General features: G+C 44.1%; 2 protein-coding genes across 2 annotated transcripts; both read left to right on the top strand.

The window, feature by feature from the left end:
- The first annotated feature begins 1,699 nt into the window (after positions 1-1,699).
- Positions 1,700-3,146, top strand: guca1b (guanylate cyclase activator 1B). Its single transcript, XM_056274146.1, has 4 exons — positions 1,700-1,903; positions 2,122-2,271; positions 2,430-2,544; positions 3,022-3,146. Exons 1-4 carry the CDS (start codon positions 1,700-1,702, stop codon positions 3,144-3,146), a joined length of 594 nt encoding a protein of 197 aa, XP_056130121.1.
- Positions 3,147-3,767: 621 nt separating this feature from the next.
- On the top strand, positions 3,768-7,035 carry oard1 (O-acyl-ADP-ribose deacylase 1). Its single transcript, XM_056274800.1, has 5 exons — positions 3,768-3,997; positions 5,708-5,873; positions 6,045-6,103; positions 6,218-6,330; positions 6,533-7,035. The coding sequence occupies exons 1-5, from the start codon at positions 3,926-3,928 to the stop codon at positions 6,678-6,680; spliced, it is 558 nt and encodes a 185-aa protein (XP_056130775.1). The 5' UTR covers positions 3,768-3,925; the 3' UTR covers positions 6,681-7,035.
- The last annotated feature ends 11,454 nt before the right edge of the window (positions 7,036-18,489 follow it).

Raw genomic sequence — 18,489 nt, 5'->3', positions numbered from 1 at the left:
TGTTTTCAGTTTTGCCATGTTATATTTCTTTAGGTTGATAAGTGTTTTGCTGGCATTACGAGTGACCGCGTATGAAACCCACTATTCATTTGTCTCATTTTCCATTTGTTTGTCCTCCGTGATCCAGATAGACTGAGAATAGAGAACATGAGAACACTCACAGAGTACATACTAGAGTTTGTTCATCGTGTTTAGGGGTGTGTAAAAACTCAAATCTTTCTGTCATGTGGTTGGAACCTCTTAGCAATTTGCCCCAATGTGTACCCCAGTGGTGCTTTAGTCCGAAGTACAAAGAGCACGATGAGGTATTTTGAGTGTACACAGTTTTGGGTGAGAGCGGTGGAAAGCATATAATCTTACAAATGTCAATGGCATGTTCTACAAACTGAACTACACAGAACCTCCATGTTCATTAGCTATTATTGCAAATGTTGTTCATAGCAGCCTAAATGAAACTGTTTATGTAACACTGGCTAAAAACTGTTGTGTCTACAACCTGCAAGAGGAGTTTGCAAGATTGAACCTAGTCTGCACACGGCATGGATCTTATTACTTAGCATGTCGTGTTATATTTGTGTCCTTTTAGTCAGACAGGTTGCACTTTAAAAGCTAAACTTTGCATCCTATTTCCTGTTGACGCTCCATAAATGACTTGAGTCACACATTTATATTCATCTTCAGCTCGGGACACTTTCATTTTTCATTGGGGCATGTTGCCATCATATAAAGGCACTTGTGCAAGTATTTATCTTACATTATCCATTAATTAGTATACATTATTATTATTATTACATTATTATTATATTAATCATTATTATTATTATTATTATTATCCATCCATTATCCAAACCGCTTATTCTGCTCTCGGGGTCGTGGGGATGCTGGAGCCTATCCCAGCAGTCACTGGCTGGCAGGCGGGGAGACACCCTGGACAGGCTGCCATTCCATTCCATTAATTATTATTATTGTTGTTGTTATCATTATTATTATCATCATCATCATCCATTGTGGTCATAAGACATTCATTGTGTTATGAAATAATGAATGGTAAAACAGAAATTAAGCACATGGGGGGTTATTCAATTTTAACACTCGGTACTTGCACACATCTTAATAAGTAGCATCTGGTAGTTGTTTGTCTTGAAACGATCACTGACTGGAGGTCATAGCTAACCCACCTGCTAGTTTGCTACCACATCAACAGTGTCATATATTAGCAGTTCAAAAATGCATTGCAGAGGTGTCTGTTTATAACATAATGCTGATTTACTCCATCAAACCTGAGGTGGGTTTCGGTGGGTTAGTGGCACGGACACAGCAAAATCCTCTCATGATCTCTCTCTGAACTAATTGATCCAGACACATCTACATTTCTAATCCCCAAACCATGTGATCCATAACACATTCTGGCTTATACTTGCTTTCGTTAAGAATTGCCACACAAGGGAGCCCAACATCAACACGCCTCGTATGCTGCATGCTTTGCTGCCATTTGGCATTTACCAACATTTGGTGTTCATCAATTTGAAAAAAACAAAAACATAGTTTGGAGCGTGGTGATGGAGAATTAAGCCATGAATTGATTGCCCAGTATAGTGGACCACATCCAGAATAAGAGAAACAGGGTCTGAAACGTTTCACGTGATACAAGAGACAGTTTCAATCTCACCTAAACTGTCTTGGAAGAAATATTCCCACAATGGGTCAGCGTCTAAGTGAGGATAGTGACCCAGACAAGGAAATTGATGTGGCGGAGCTGCAGGAGTGGTACAAAAAATTTGTGGTGGAATGTCCGAGTGGAACCCTCTTCATGCACGAGTTCAAGAGTTTTTTCGGCGTCACGCATAACAAGGAGGCTGCAGATTACATTGAAAACATGTTTAGAGCCTTTGACAAGAATGGGGTACGTACAGATTTCTACTTTTTAAGGAAAAGTGTACCTATGACTTTGTCAATTTTTGCATTGACATTCTTCTAGTGCCCTGTTAAGTATTATACTTTGTGTTAAATCTGTATTTCAGGTCAAGATATTTTGATGACTTGACTAATTGCACACAAGTTGTCTTGACATTTTTTAATGGCTCATTATACAACGTTTATTTCCATTCTACATATGCACAGGACAATACAATTGATTTTCTGGAGTATGTGGCAGCCTTGAACTTGGTCTTAAGGGGCAAGTTGGAGCACAAGTTAAAATGGACGTTCAAAATGTACGACAAGGACGGAAGTGGATGCATTGACAAGACAGAGCTTCTTGAAATTGTTGAGGTAATATTTGCAGTTTCACTTTGACATAATTACTGATATTCAAACCTGTTTCTGAGCTTTTTAAAGTTTCAGTTATTGTAAATGTGAGCTGAATTGGTGAATGGGGGTGAACTACAGATGACTCAGTAACAAATCAAATGTCCATGTGTGTCACTTAGTCGATATATCGACTGAAGAAAGCTTGTCATGGAGAGCTAGATGAAGAATGCAATCTGCTGACCCCAGACCAAGTGGTGGACCGGATATTTGAGCTGATGGATGAAAACGGAGATGGTGAGCACCAACACTTTGTGTTATCAGACTGCTTAGAATATACCTTAGTATAGGATAGTTTGTCAAGTCTCCAGTATGATGCTTTTATTCATGTTATAGTCCTTTCATGTGCATGCGGTGTGCTACTTGTATATTAATTTGCATGCCCTTGTCTGCACTTTTCTTGTTTATTGCTTATTTACTAATTAATTATTATTTATTTTATTATTTATGTATTCATTCATTCATTTTATTTATTTATTGTTTATTGCACTTGTTTATTCTCATACCTTTGTGTTTGGATTTAATTGGGTTGGTAGCTAGGCATCAAGAGATATCAAGCGATTACATCTCTTATATCCAAATTAAAATTAAATGAAAGGAGGTGAAATGTGTGATAGGCAGCCATTAGCTGTTCGAAGACGATGAACCTAGATTAAAGATCTGAGAGAAACTCTGCCTTGTTTGACCTGTCCTGTCCCCCACCTCACCTCCTAGGAGAGCTCTCTTTGGATGAATTTATCGATGGGGCACGAAAGGACAAGTGGGTGATGAAGATGCTGCAGATGGATGTTAACCCTGGGGAGTGGATCAACGAACGACGACGCAGTGCGAATTTCTAGTCCTGCAACATGGACAGTCTGTCCTTCACATACACTGAACTCTTGTGTGTGTGGTGGATCTTATGCCCGACTTTGTATCTCTAACAGTTTATAAAAAGAATGCGGTCATCCTCTCCGGCCCTGAAATCTGTTATATGAAACTGAAACATCAAGTATGAAATCTTTGAGGTTTCCAGCCATTATGTGGTTGTAATGAGGATTGATATTCATTCACCCCGTTTTCCTAACAAAAAAAATCAATAAATAAATGCTTGACTAGTTAATGAAGTTACAGTACTTATATCAACACTGTCATGCTTTTACAAACTGCATTTTCACTAGGCTGTTGCTGTATTTGACATAGATTATATACAAGGGAAAAGCTTTCTTGTCACTTTGTTCTGAAAGAGCATCGAATGACTTTATCAAAATGTAAATAAAAAACATCCGTGGAGAAGGCTTGATGGGTTTATTTGGACGTTTTATCTTTGCCCGCCTGCATGACACGCCAGACGCGCCCCACTAGAACTCCAGAACAGCAGGTGGCAGTAATGCCTTTAATTTTGATTCTCGCGTCCACATGAACATCCAAAGAAGACGTTTGTCAACAAGGACGTAAAGCGGGATGTGCCGTGATTAACAGCGTTTTCGACACCTGCGACTCACTTGTCAACGGCTTGCCAGGCAAAAAAACAAAAACAAAACAAAAACAACAAAAGACAGAAACCAAGTTATGGCAGACATGCCACGGTACTCTTGCATGACAACTTAGTTCACATGCCGTTGCTGCGGCCGTCGATATGACACATTTAAAGGAAGAAAAGTGCCAACAAATGTCAGCTGAACTTGTAAAAACCGCCGTCACACTCCAGGTAAAGGTTGTGTTAAACTATGATAACAGTTACCGTGTTGTACAGTAGCGGCTGCACAAAATGTTGAACAGACTTGGCCAAAGGGAGGCCAGTGATATTTGGCAGGTGGCACCGAGATTATTCTTAAAATCTGGTGTATATTCGTTCCCAGGATTGCGTATTCTCATGCATTTGGCGTTGAGTCTAAACGCGTTTGCGACGCCGAGGCAAATCTCGCGCCAAAGCACTCTGCGACAGCGAGAGAAATGAACGGGCGAACTTAAGTCTCTCTGGCATCGTGATGGTCTCGAAGTCTTGCTGGTGTGGTTAAACCAAGCGAACGACTTTGATTAGAAGACGGCTGATTATTCAAAAACTGCGTCTTAAATGTTGGTGATTCCACGGAGATGCGTCTCAAGTTACTGTGTGATTGGTGCGCGATGCTTATCCCTGTGTTGAATAAATACCCCGTAAACAGGTGGCTAGTTTACTTTAGCTGTCTAATGTTAGCACGGCAGAGGACGAAAGCAACCAATGGAATCTCATGTGCGCAAAATCTCACTCCGGCCAGGTTACCAAAACTGGCAACTCTGTTCTTTCCAATACGTCTGCTGCTTATAGTTTTGCAATCAAGGCGGGGGGGGGGGTAATTTGATGAATTAATGCAAATAGATTTTAGGTTATAATAAAATGAGAATTCTGTTTAAAGTTAGAGAGAGTTGAAAATATTGTGCTCAATCCATCGTTGCAGTCTCCTTCATCACTTGCAATCAAGGGGGGGGGGTAATTTGATGAATTAATGCAAATGGATATTAGGTTATAATAGAATGAGAATTCTGTTTAAAGTTAGAGAGAGTTGAAAACATTGTGCTCAATCCATCGTTGCAGTCTCCATCACTGTACAGTAATTATGATATTTGCAGACAGCTCTGTGGTGGGGTAATGAAAAATCTAGGAACAAGATGAGGCCCTATGTAAGGATTATATGAATGCCGAACTAGGACAATCATTAAGCGCTAATTGTCACGTGACCCAACCACTAAAACAAAATCCGCAATTTCAGATCATTGGAATATGAACCCCACCCTTGCCACCAACCCTTGCTTGTACTTGTCACTCAAAGTTCAGCTCTTGAATATTAATGAGGCTAGATGACTCCCTCACAGTTCTCGAGACAATTGTGAACAGTCAAGCATAAAAAAACAGTGTTAGTCATTTACAAATTTAAAAAAAAAGCTCAACGTTTTATTATGCTGTGTTCAAGGTTTATAGAAAGTTAAATCTGAATACTGACTTGGTCCATATCTTAAACCTATGTTTGATTTAGCTTTCAATTAAAACTGCCTCCTGTCCCCTACATATTACCTTTTACATAAACATTTTTATTTCCATCCATTACCCAAACCACTTATCCTGCTCTCATTGTGTTTTTTTCGCATCAATCTCTTTGTTGTAATTCTGTACTTTTATTATATGTTCTTAAATTATTTTCACTTTTAATTCTTTGTTGTTGACTGTTTTAAAGCGCTTTTAAACTGCCTTTTTATTGTTTTTTATTACTGCCTGCAATTTTTGCATGTATCTGCTTCTTTCAAACGTAAAGCACTCTGAGCTGCATTTCAGGAATGAAAAGTGCGCAAAGTTTATCATTATTATTATTATTATTTTGTTATTATTGTAAAGAGCAGATTTCCTATTATGCTGTGGTGCATTCTGCCCCCTCTTGGACAGTCTGCAGAAGGCAGCTGGAGCCTCCAGCACGTTAGTGGGGACCTGTTCTCCTGTCCAGAAGATGAGGCTTTGGCACACTGTATCAGCGAGGACTGTCGCATGGGGGCAGGCATCGCCGTCATGTTCAAGAAAAAGTTCGGTGGCGTAGAGGAACTCAAGGAACAGAGTAAGTCACATTTTTATTTTAAACATTTCTGAGGTGTAAGAACTTGTCCTTTTGGGTTCCTGCCAGTCAGACCGCTTTGTTCAGTACACAGAAGCTCACTGAGGGTCTTGATACTCGATTCTGTGTTCGCACTTTATCCTGGACTAAGCCCTTTTCTGTTTACCCACACAGAGAAGACACCGGGACAGTGCGCTGTGCTAAAAAGAGGCAGGCGTTTTGTGTACTATCTGGTAAAGGCATCATATTAAATGAATACTTTTGTTGAGCAGTTCCCACTGACAGTATCATCTTGATCATTATTATTAAGAATTGTAATATGTTGTTGCAATCCTGCTGTTTTGCAGATCACAAAGGAAAGGGCCAGCCACAAACCCACTTATGGAAGACTCAGACAGAGCTTAGAAGACATGAAATCGCACTGCATGTCGAATGGCGTTACCAGAATATCAATGCCTCGGTTTGTATAAGTAAAGGTCATTTAATGGTACTTAATGATATGTTGTAGAACCAAGTGTAATGAGTACACCCCATATCAGAACACTGGCTTAAAGAAGAATCACAGAAAAAAACATCCAATATGGTAGAGGGCTAGATAATAATGTTGGTATTACTAATGTAACACAATATGTTCTTTTATCTCCTTTTCTAATCGCTGACAGAATTGGCTGTGGCCTTGATCGGCTGAAGTGGGAACAAGTGTCAGAGATACTGGAGGACGTTTTCCAACACACCGATATCAGTATGACAGTCTATAGCCTCCCTGAGAAAGCAGAGACCACCGTGATGAAACAGAACCAGCGCAAATGACCGGATGAAATGTGCATTATGCTGTAAAGATACTCATTGTATACAAGGAAACTCTTAAGTCGTTCTTTCAGATTTCTACAATCCGTTGGAAATTGTATGCTTTTTCGTTTTTGTATGAATATCTTTGAAAATAAATGTCTTGCACAAATACAACTGAACATGTGGGCAGCACTTTTGAAGGTAGATGATGCATCCAATCTGATTTTATTGTCTATTGCTTGTATCATCAGCAGGTCATGTCCCTCAACATCAATGGTTTTCTATTTTTAGGCCGGTTGAGTATTGAGGTTGTGTAGCTAACATTGTTCTGCTTCTTACTTTAACATTTTTTTTGTTGTCATTAATAAACGCTGGTACCTAATTATTTCCTCCTTAACACAGTCATTGCATTCAGTAGCTCAAATCCTTCAAGCAAATCCAAATATTTGTCAGATTCATTCAGTTTTGTTTTTTTGTGTGCACCTGTAGTACATATAGTTTAACATAGCACTGTACATACAGGATCAGGTATCTCTGTTTGTCCATCCCCCCACCAAACAAATATGTTGACAAATGTGCAAACAGTGTACTTGTGATGTTTTAAAGGTATCACATCTGCTTGCAGCTGCTGGCGGCTGAGGTATAGTGGGATGGATTATTGATCTCGCAGCATATTGTACTTAAGTGCAGACCAGAGACAATAGAGAGACTGCGTGTGAGGGTGGGGGGAGGTCAGGTGGGGAACTTGACACCACGAAGTCAAACCGAGAAATCTGTGTTCCTCTAGGATGGGAAAAGCCCTTTGGCACATCCGGCAAATATGACACTTGAGCTGAACATGGTGGACGTCCAGCCATCTTTATTCTGCTTCATCCTATGCAGCCTTGTTAGACGCTCTCCTAGAATGAAACCAGCAGAAAAAAAAACGAGGCTGCGTTTTAACATTTGACAAACGAGTCGTCTCAGATGTGGAAGGTGTAATGAGCACAGGTAACAGCGAGAGAGGTTGGACTAAGGGCTTGTAGCAGGAGCAGCAGTTTGCAGCCTCTGCCCCTCCCGCTCTCCATGCCTTGCCTTTGGGGCACCTTCAATAATTCATGAGGAAAAGACATTAGCTGCTGCGTACACTGCGGCTGCCTTCCCTCTTCCCTCCGCTCTCCGTGCAGGCTGGCTGGGATGTCTGTACTTTGGCATCACTGTATCCGACCCCCCCACCCCCACCCCACCCCCTCCTATATTCTCTCCCATCCCCCCTTTCTTTGCTTGGCAATTGCACTCACAGCAGAGCCACCTAGCCGCTCTGCAGTGAGTGCAGGGAGAGAAGAAGAAAAAAAATCTTTCTCCTGTCTGTCCTCAACACTCAGCCTCACCTCAAACACACAACCTCCGTGTTGTGTCTTTTTTTTCTTCCTATGTGCATGGGTTTAAACCTGCAATGTCTGCCCCTCCTCTTTCCTGCATGTCCTACTGCAGCTCATTGATTTGCCTCCGACATGCTCTCCCCTATCTTCTTTCCTTTTCTCTCCTGCTCAACCCCTCCCTCCCTCCTTCCATTTATCTCCCATTGTGTTTTTTTTAAATTTGCTGCGTATGGAATTGCAGAGCTCAGCATTCCTCTCCACCAGCACTTAAGGATAACTGAAAAAGAGAGAGAGAGAGGGGGGGGGGAGAGAGAGAGAGAGAGAGAGAGAGAGAGAGAGAGAGAGAGAGAGAGAGAGAGAGAGAGAGAGAGAGAGCAGGCAGGCAGGGATGGGAGGGTTTGCGATGCATCATATAACTGCCCCCCTTCCAATTAAAGAGGAGAGTTTATGTTATTGAAGAGCAGCTTAGCCAATGAGAAGGCAGTGCAGGCAAAGACAGCAGGGGGGAAAAAGCGGCAGAGCGAGTGAGCAAGAAGAAGCAGAAGAAGAAGAAGAAGAAGGAGAAGAAAAAAAAAACTGCAGCGTTCTGAGCGTGTGTAGTTTCCATCCCTCCCCTCTGAGCAGATCCTTATCTATCCGGCTACTCTGGTGTGGGGGTGCATTTGAATGTGTGTGTCTGTGTGTGACTGTGTGACAGAGTTGACAGGAAAAGACAAGAGTAAAGAAAAAGGTGTGTCTCAAGGGTTTGAGTTTGAGTCCTGACTTATTCTTTCTAAAACTGGACACAGCAGAAAAAAAAGTAAAGGATACTGACCCCCCCCCCTCCTCCTCTCTATCTCAAAGTGTCTTGGAGCCTGTGGCGAAGGGGGGAAGCCTGGTGGTCCTGGGAGAGAGAGGGAGAGATAGACAGAAAGAGAGCGCCTGCACCGGAGGTAAGCAGCAATACTGATAACGTGTAGTTAAGACACTTCTCAATTCATGTGCTTTTTTTTGGCTTTCTTTGTCATTGTCAGTGCCTGCGATGCCTTGTTTCTCTCCTCCCTGTTATATTAACAGTCGTACGACATGATTGTGCACATATGTACACTTTTTAATTACCTGCAGTTTCTGTCTATAACCAAGACTTCACCAAAAGAGAGCGCGCGGGGGGGGGGGGGTAGAGACGGACGGTGTGTCTATGTGTGTGTGTGTGGGGGGGAGGGTTGCAGGACAGTGCAGGACTCCCTGATGCTTCAAGGCAAGTTTGCGTGCACACGGTTCCCTTAGTACTGCAGTATCCCGCTACATCCCTTAGCGGAGCTGCCTCAGCATCCAGCCGGCACCAGGCTGGGGGACTCGGCCAACTACAGTAGACCAGAAACCAACATAAAAGCGATTCTCAAATGACAGTCTATCCTAATTACTGTTGCTATTTCATGGTTATATTTCAAATCCCGGCCAAGTTGTTTCTTTCTTTCTTTGCTCCGATGCTTTGAAGGTAGTGCACAGGGATGAGGTTGGAGACCGTAGCCCATCTGAGTCCATCCTGTCAGGGGGCTTTCTCGCGCTATGCTCCCCTCATCAAAAACTGTAGCGGCTCACATAACCGAACGAGCGACCGAACGAACCGGTGCTGGATGGAGTCGAGCCCCATAATGAGTTTTGCCTTGTTTGTCCGGTGGTTGTGGGACATCCCTTAAGTGTGAGCCTGCAGCCAGAGAGGAACCTCTCGGATCGAGGAACCGGGGGAAGCGACTTGCATGTATGCAACTGAGGGGGAAAAAAGGGGAAGAAAATAGCATTGTCTTATCTATTCATCTCAGGTGGTGTCTTTAACACACGGGAGACATGGTTTAATAAGCATCCTAACATTAAGGGAAGGGAATTTGAACTCCTCCTTTGAATACATTATTTTTGGTCCTGGTCTTTTTTCATTAATTGTTCCCTTGGTAGTTTCTGGGTGGTTTTTTGTAGGAGAAAGGATAATGAAGAATGGGTGGAGAGAGAGAGCGAGAGAGAGCGAGAGAGAGCGAGATGGATGGATGGGATGACATGCGGCATAATGTCGTGAGTTGGATTTGATTGCGGGTCGTTGCACTTGAAGTTTGTGTGGCGCGTGATAACTGTTCGAGCCGCCCGGATGTTCCCCCCGGTGTGTTCGGTGTCGGATGTACTTTGGATTTAGTACAGTCAGATTTTCTTGATTCTGTTTTTTCTATTATTATTATTATTATTATTATTATCATTATTAGATCCCCCCCCCTAAGTCTGACCTTCATAATTTGTGTTCTAAGACTTGACACTGGCCACCAGTGGGCACTGTCTGTTTACTCTGCTGTGACTCTTGAGGGCAAATCTCCAAAAAAGGGAGGAAAGCATGACTGGACTGAGTCAGAGTCCATGTTGGCGTGTAAAGGAGGTGTCCGTACTGCTTCATTGTCGTAACCTTCAGATATTAAATGTAAGCAGGATACATACAACCGCCCCCTGTCACTAATCCGGGAACATGCATGGAGTATAGTATAGATATGGAGTACAGTGTAAATTAGGGGGCAGGGGCGACATATTTCAGCACCATGGACAGAGCACACAGCGTCGAAACTCCTCCCGTTAGTCAACGCGAACCAGCGCCCAATGGGTAGGGTGGGGTTACACACTGTGTCCGGACCCCAACTTTTTTTTTTTTACCCGTGTCTTGCTGACTGATCCGGTTAATTTGTCCATGGTAGGATGTGTAGAAACCTAGTTTCTTCAAGCAAGGTTGACTGATTTATAGTGAGCTTGCTTCTGTCGACGTTACCAAATCTCCATTCGGCGTTGCCGCTGGCTGTGTCCATTCTTCTGACGTGTTGACTTGAAGCTATGGAGAAAAAGCACTTTTCATTATTCATGCGCATCCCTCTGTCTCCTACACAGACCGTCTTCAAGGGGACACACCGAGTCCTCCGCCACCATGTAGTTTCTGTGTCAAGTCGTGTCTCTTGTCTTCCTCTGCTGTACCCTCTTCATCCCTGTCTGTACCAAGCTATATGGGATAGTCAACATGATTGTGTGTGTGTGTGTGTTTTTTTTTTTTTTTTGCTTTTGTCATAGTTTGTCATGGTGCATGAACTAACACGTCAGTCTCCACGACGAAACTGAACCACGAAATGAAACACCATCTATGCTGAACACGCTGCTGGCTTGCTGCTGCTTGGACGATAACGCAGCTATGAGGGTGGTGCCCCTAAATATAAGGACATGAGATGTCCGAGTTTTTTTTCATAGTGTCTAGTAACAAGGGTATTTAATATTTCATGACAGCCAAATATCAGCAGGAACAACAACTAAGCCTTTGAGACACTAGAAAGCGGAATCCATCCATTCCATCCATTATCCGAGCTGCTTATCCTGCTCTCAGGGTCACGGGATGCTGGAGCCTATCCCAGCAGTCATTGGGCGGCAGGTGGAGAGACACCCTGGACAGGTCACCAGGCCCATCTCTCTCTCTCTCTCTCACACACACACACACACACACACCTAGGGACAATTTAGTACGGCTGATTCACCTGACCTACATGCCTTTGGACTGTGGGAGGAAACTGGAGCACCAGGAGGAAACCCAGGTAGACACGGGGAGAACATGCAAACTCCACACAGAGGACAACCCGGGATGACCCCCAAGGTTGGACTACCCCGGAGCTCGAACCCGGGACCTTCTTGCTGTGAGGCGACCACGCTAACCACTGCGCCAATGCGCCGCCAAAGTGGAATCCGTGAAAGCAAAATCTAAATATTGGGTTGACTTAAAAAAAATGGGTATCAGAATTATAGGATATTCCAACCAATGCACTACCACGGTCTATTATGTATACATATTAATAGTATCTCTAGTAATATTACAGTTCCATGACATGATTCATAATAATTTTGAAGACAGCATGAGAGAATATATAAACACGCAGTTGCGACTGTCATACAGAAGTGAGACAGCCGTGTGACAACAAATTGTCTCTTCATGTCATAGTTTAAACTAAGGAGGAAAAGCGTCTCGGCAGGAGCCATCTGACATGCTGAGACGCTCAGTTGAATAGCCATGCTTAGAAGACTCCAGCTCTCAATGGCAAATGGAAATAAGGCCTCTTGCTGTTCCCCAGAATTAGACAGCGTCCTCCTTAAGATGTAAACAGAGAGAAAGACAGACAGAAAATGGGAGAGCAGGCTTAAGTACTTCTCAGATGACAGGACGGCAGGTTTGGAACAGATGAAACAGGCCTGCGTCTTGTGTTTGCCCTAATGGAAAGTCTGATTCTTCTTGAATCATAGTTTTATTTTCAAATATCAACAGCAGCACATTAAATACAGGCACATTAGGGGCGCCCGGGTAGCATGGCGGTCTATTCCGTTGGCTACCAATGTAACACTAGGATTGTTATTCCGAGTTTAGTTCCGGGGAGCAATTAGAGTGTGACACAGACCCTGAGCGATGCTGGCTAGAGATGAAAGTAACGGAACTGTATGATTGAAGGATTTATGTTAATAAAGTAATAAGTAGCAAGTAAAGCTTTAACCGTCCATTCTGCAAGGTTAAGTAAAAAAACGGAGCAGAATGAAACGTGGTGGCAGCGGTGTCAACAGTTTTCGTTGCCGTTTGATGTGGACGAGTATAGCAGTGCAGCTAGCTAGCTAATTAGCTTTGAGGAGTCGACTGGCTAACCACCCAACGCAACGGGGGACGGGAAAAAAACGTCGGCGGGATGGAAGGACTGAAACCTCCAGCCATGCTTGCTTTGGACTCCGGCAATTTAGAAAAGGCATGGAAGAGTCGGAAGGGGACGTTTCTGGACCTTACTATGCCCGATCCTGAAGAAACTACGGAAGTCAAGCTGTTTTACTGTCTCATAGGAGAGAGTGGAAGAGAGCTATTGAACACTGTCGAGTGGCAGCATGTCAGCGAGGACAGTGAGTATGATGGTGGCGCTCTTTGACGAACATTGTAATCCAAAACTGAATGAGACTGTTGAGAGATACAGGGTTTTTTTTGTGAGAAACCAAGGATTAACAGAAAACGTTGACGAATACGTTACAGATTTGATAATGCTAGCCACTAGTTGTAATTTTGGAGACATTAAAGACTCGCTAATAAGAGACCGAATTGTGTGTGGCACAAATAGCTCTGCAATAAGGGAAATATTACTCAGGGTCTCTGTCACACTCGAATTGCTCCCTGGAACCACAAACTAGGAATAACAATCCTATTGTTACAACCAACACGGGCAGTGCTCGAATTGGGTGACCAGTTATGGGGGTCCCCTATTTGCGGTTGGGGCGGGGGGGGGGGTGTTAAAAAGCTAAAGTTATGCTGTCTTTTGAAAGGTCTTTTGACTCAATGCAACAATTTTGTAAGTCTGGGAGGAGAGGTGAATATCAGTGTATTTACTCTTCGATGTAAGACAGTATGAATGAATGAATCGTTATCGATACTGCTAGGTTCTGATCACACAAATGCACAGCTAGCTAGCTGCAATAGATCATTAGTTTCTCGATTATTTCTTGTATCGTTAGTAAATAGAATGTCTATGATAATGTTAGGCACACACGACACTAGCAGCTTTAGCTAGCTAGCTAGCTAACGCGGTTCCGGAGGTTTCTGGACATTTTCTGACAAGTAACGTTAGCATAACGTTACAGCCAACGTCAAAAACAGCATCAGCTAGCTAGATAACGTTAACTAGCTAGTTTCGAGAAAAAAATTCACTAAGATCACAACTCTGTTCATTCGTAGTAGTTAACATTGCAGCAATATCAGGGAGAAATAATTATTTTTACAATATGTGATATCAGTACTTACTTAATCTATTTACCGGAGCTTCTTTCACAATTCACATGTTTTTGTTAGATAAATAGTCGTTACCTGTAATTGTGGAGCGGGAGACACAGCAGAGGGCTGTATTCGTACCTGCTCGTGACGTGACTGTGCTGCCTAGAAGGATTCTGATTGGTCAGCATTTGCGGTCCAGAGAGCCCGATCTGACTGTGACCACGCAGGCAGAACAGAGGTACCGGTGCAACATAAAGACAGGTGTGGCGAATTAGGAGGGCAGCCGCGGGAACCGCCACAGCCGGGACGCGAACCCGTATCTCCGGCGCCGCGGGAGGCGTTGGTCCTTGACTAACGGGTCGGATCCTTTAGTTGACTGGTTAACGTTGTCGCTTGCGGAGTGGGAGACACGGGTTCGCGTCCCGGCTGTGGCGATTCCCGGACTGCCCCCCGAATTCGCTACACAGGCATGGTTCACAGATTTACTGCTACATGCCAAATAAGAACCCCTACAATATACCCCAAAAATAATTGATAATTTATTGTCATTATTCTTGTTAAAACCATAATACTATGGGGGACCCCCCCCAAGCTTTATTTTCCTTTCTTAAGGGAGGTCTCTTGTTTGTTATGGGAGGTCCAGCCCCCCCTCAATTCGAGACCTGAACACGGGCATCTCCGGTTCGAATCCCCGTGTTACCTCCGGCTGGGTCGGGCGTCCCTACAGACACAATTGGCCGTGTCTTCGGTGGGAAGCCGGATGTGGGTATGTGTCCTGGTCGCTGCACTAGCGCCTCCTCTGGTCGGTCGGGGCGCCTGTTCAGAGGGGAGGGGGAACTGGGGAGAATAGCGTGATCCTTCCACGTGCTACGTCCCCCTGGTGAAACTCCTCACTGTCAGGTGAAAAGAAGCGGCTGGCGACTCCACATGTATCGGGGGAGGCTTGTGGTAGTCTGCAGTCTGCAGACCTCCCCGGATCGGTAGAGGGGGTGGAGCAGCGACCGGGATGGTTCGAAAGAGTAGGGTAATTGGCCAAGTACAATTGGGGCGAGAAAGGGGGAACCCCCCCCCCCCCCCAAAAAACACCAGCACATTCAGCAACGATCTCTATATGACTTAGCTGTTTCTGCTATGAGAGGGGATGCGGTTGGAAACCCTTCACCATTAAGTTGCTATGATCTTGTGTGCAGCAAATAGGTTTGCAGGTACCTTATGTAACTGTCTCCAACAGTGCATGGGCTCTGGGAGGGGCTTGTGTGCGTGCAAGTGTGTGTGTGTGTGTGTGTGTGTGTGTGTGTGTGTGTGTGTGTGTGTGTGTGTGTGTGTGTGTGTGTGTGTGTGTGTCATCATTGCTCATTCTCTCAATGTGACACCTCCCTGTCCCAGATTGTGGGACGTAGGGCGTTCAGTGTACCCCTGTAACTGATGGTCCAGGCAACATAGCGGAGCCATAGCGGCTGTTACTGTGGCACACCATAGTTTGTAACAATCCAAAAAAACCCTCAGAGGAAGGAAATGTACCGTGAGCAACTCGATGAGGAAACTCAAATATTATCATTGGTAAATTGTGTCTGGAAATTTTTTGGGTTTTTTTTTTTGTTTTGTTTTTTCTTCTGCTCTTGTTCAGGTTGTGTAGGCGAAATAGAGCACATACACTGAAGATGCTGAAGGTGAATACAAATCTCTTGGGTGGAATAAAAGAATTCCTTTGTGGCATCCACTGGCTTGTAGGAGGAATGGTAAAGATGTGTACCATCCTCATAACCAAAAAGAGAGCACTTCATCACACACTTTATGAAAAGATATATATATATATATATATATATATATATAAGTGTGTGTGTGTGTGTTTTTTTTTTGTGTCTGTTTATGACATTTTGTAAGTGTGTGTGTGTGTGTGTGTGTGTGTGTGTGTGTGTGTGTGTGGGCGGGCACGCGAGTGAATGAGAATGATATGGGTGCGATGGGAGCTTGCTGAAATAAAGAGTGAGAGAGACAAAAACAATAACACTCAGAGGTCAACGGGGAGTAAGTCAGCTTCAAGAGGGTGGAGAAAAATGGACATCAAAATCACGGGCAAGGACAAAAGAAATGAGGCAAAAGTGATGAGCGGGAGGCAAGACGAATGATGCGAGTGTTTGATGAGCAAGAGAGCGAGAGAGAGAGAGAGGGAGAGAGGAAGAGAGAGAGAGCGAGAGAGAGAAAGAGAGAGACTGTCAGGAGGGAAGAATGAGAATGGAAGAGAGTGGGTGTGCTTAGCGGAGCTGCAAGCACTGCAGCACATTGCGGTGCCCAGCCCCCGCTGTGCTTTCTGTTCACCGTCCGCTTCCATGCACCGAAAAGACCCCTGCAGCAGCATGGAGGGCTTGCCTGCCGATGAACAGCACCTAATAAAGAGAACCTCCTTTTGACCCTGACGCCGTGCATTCTCCATGTCTTTTGATGCACCGTTTTCTTTTCTTTTGGAGAGATGGGGTGGGGGTGGGGGGGCATTGCACTCACGATTAGAGTGCAAACCTGAACTGAGAAGCAGACACAATGTCACACACACAGAGAGAGAGAGAGAGAGAGAGAGAGAGAGAGAGAGAGAGAGAGAGAGAGAGAGAGAGAGAGAGAGAGAGAGAGAGAGAGAGAGGGAGAGCTGCTTGGGAGTAGTCCATTCACACTCCTTCCCTCCTCCCTGGATTATGTAAGGGTGTAACGCGTGTTAATGCATTCACCTCATGGTCCCGCATTCTCCCTTCCATGGTTTCCTCATTAGGAAACATCTGCCTCGTGGTGTGCTCTTGTTTCTAGGAGTGGGCGTCTTTGCAAACATGGAGAGACTCTTTCATTAAGCATGCTGAAACGGCTACAATAGAGGGGCAAACAGCATTTGTGCTTAAGAAAGCGCCTCTGTGTGCTTTTATTTTGATGCTTCGTCACTTGATGCCTTGTACGGTCTGCAAGAAATAATGCCACTGATGCTCGCGATAACTGAAAACCCCATTACCAGTTGTGGATGCAAGTGAAGAAAAACAAACCTTATAAATGTTCAGTTTAAAGGCAGGCAATAGAATTATTGCATTTGTGGTTAATCCTGGGCATCCTCACACTTCTCTCGTTCTTAGAGAATGCTTGCTTGAGCATTGCTTCCCCTCCATCTTTCTCTCTCTCTATCGCTATCTCTTTTTCTCGCTCCCCCATCTCTCTTTTGCACGCACATCGTCATGCATACATAGAAATTTGAGGAGATTCTTAATCATGTGAGGGCTCCAGGAAATGAAGGAGCCAGCCTTTTCTGCTTCCATAAACAGTTGCTACGTTTCCATCCCACTGCCTGCCAGCCCGGAGGGCATCGGCTGAGCGGCGAGAGCTTCTCTCCCTCTGTATGTTCTCTAGTTTCCCCCCCCACTCTGCTTTGCTGATTTAGCTGATTCAGGCTGTGTCTTATTGAGGCTCCGTTCCTGTTGGTGAGCAGGTCTGCCATAGTGTCACTTTGTGTTTTGTGCTTTTTTTTCTTCTTGAGGAGTAGTTGACTAAATCAGATCTGACTTGGCGGGTGTTTGGAGATGTTAAATGCGTTTACCCCCACCACATCAGAGTAAACCTCTCTCTCTCTCTCTCTCTTTTTTTTTTTTAGCTTTGTGCCCTCCCTCCCACGCGGTTTACATGAAAATGAGCAGTGGGCTTGGATAACAATAAGAGAGACATGCCAGCTGGTTGTGAGCCAAGGTGCAGCCAAATACTACTACTACTACTAATAATAATAATAATCCAGGGGAGTGATTCTTGATCACTCCAAATGTAATTCTTGATTGTAACTGAAGTGTTTAATGAATGCATATTGTGTCAATAATATTCCTAACTGACTGTTATTATGACACAAACACCTCCTGGGTATTTGGGAATTGAACTGAGACTGATGCATTGCTCTTTGTATCTGATGTTTGTAAGATATACACCTCCAAGTAATTACTGTTGTAAAAGGCACCGTTCCAAACTGTGTCTTTCAAACGTTTTGTCTTTCAGAGAATCATTTTGGCCCCCAAATGCATTTCAAAAAGGAATCAGTGAAAAAAAATGCTTTGGACACATCATTAAGACAACAGTGTACTAATGCAAGGTTGTAGGTTGTATCTTTTTAGTGCTGCATGCATTTGGTGAATTTGTGGAAATATGGTCACAAAGGCTAAAAAAAGAGACAACGAAACACTGATGTGAGTGCCTTGGGGTAGAGAAAGAGAGAGAAAGCGAAAGAGAGAGGGGCGTGAGACGGAGATAGATTATTGTAGTGGGTGAGCTGCAGTAGGGAGTCAGGAGTGCTGCATTGAGCTGCATAATTAATGTGGTGGGGGAGGAGCCAAAGGCGGGACCAACTCGCTATGAAGAACAAGCTGCTGCAATTCTGCTGGGACAGAGCCAGCCTATTTATTTATTTATTTTTTAAATCACTGTTGAAGAAGGCATGCTGAGCACAGAGGAGTGCGCAAACGTGACATATATTGCTGCGAAACCAGCAGAGCCAAGCCCAGAGCTAACCTAGCCTAGCCCCTGTCTGACATGTCCCATCACAGCGATGGAGGCCTACTTGGAGAGGCGGGGGGGGGGGGGTTGGATGAATACTCAGAGGAAGCACACTCAGCTGTTTGGTCCAGCTCTGTGTCCCTTTCCCATCTGCTCCCCTGGTCCTGAAAGCCAATCAGTCTCC

The sequence above is a fragment of the Lampris incognitus genome, chromosome 2 (genome assembly GCF_029633865.1).
Source record: "Lampris incognitus isolate fLamInc1 chromosome 2, fLamInc1.hap2, whole genome shotgun sequence".
NCBI lineage: Eukaryota > Metazoa > Chordata > Actinopteri > Lampriformes > Lampridae > Lampris > Lampris incognitus.
Note: the sequence above shows the minus strand (reverse complement) of the source record. Positions and strands in the feature narration are given on the sequence as shown.

Excerpts from the sequence above, each read along its gene's own strand:
- guca1b (XM_056274146.1), top strand. The coding sequence starts at position 1,700 with ATGGGTCAGCGTCTAAGTGAGGATAGTGACCCAGACAAGGAAATTGAT. Across the intron at positions 2,272-2,429 it reads AGCTTCTTGAAATTGTTGAG|TCGATATATCGACTGAAGAA; the intron begins GTAATATTTGCA and ends TGTGTCACTTAG. Across the intron at positions 2,545-3,021 it reads GATGGATGAAAACGGAGATG|GAGAGCTCTCTTTGGATGAA; the intron begins GTGAGCACCAAC and ends CTCACCTCCTAG.
- oard1 (XM_056274800.1), top strand. The coding sequence starts at position 3,926 with ATGACACATTTAAAGGAAGAAAAGTGCCAACAAATGTCAGCTGAACTT. Across the intron at positions 5,874-6,044 it reads AGAGGAACTCAAGGAACAGA|AGAAGACACCGGGACAGTGC; the intron begins GTAAGTCACATT and ends TTACCCACACAG. Across the intron at positions 6,104-6,217 it reads GGCGTTTTGTGTACTATCTG|ATCACAAAGGAAAGGGCCAG; the intron begins GTAAAGGCATCA and ends GCTGTTTTGCAG.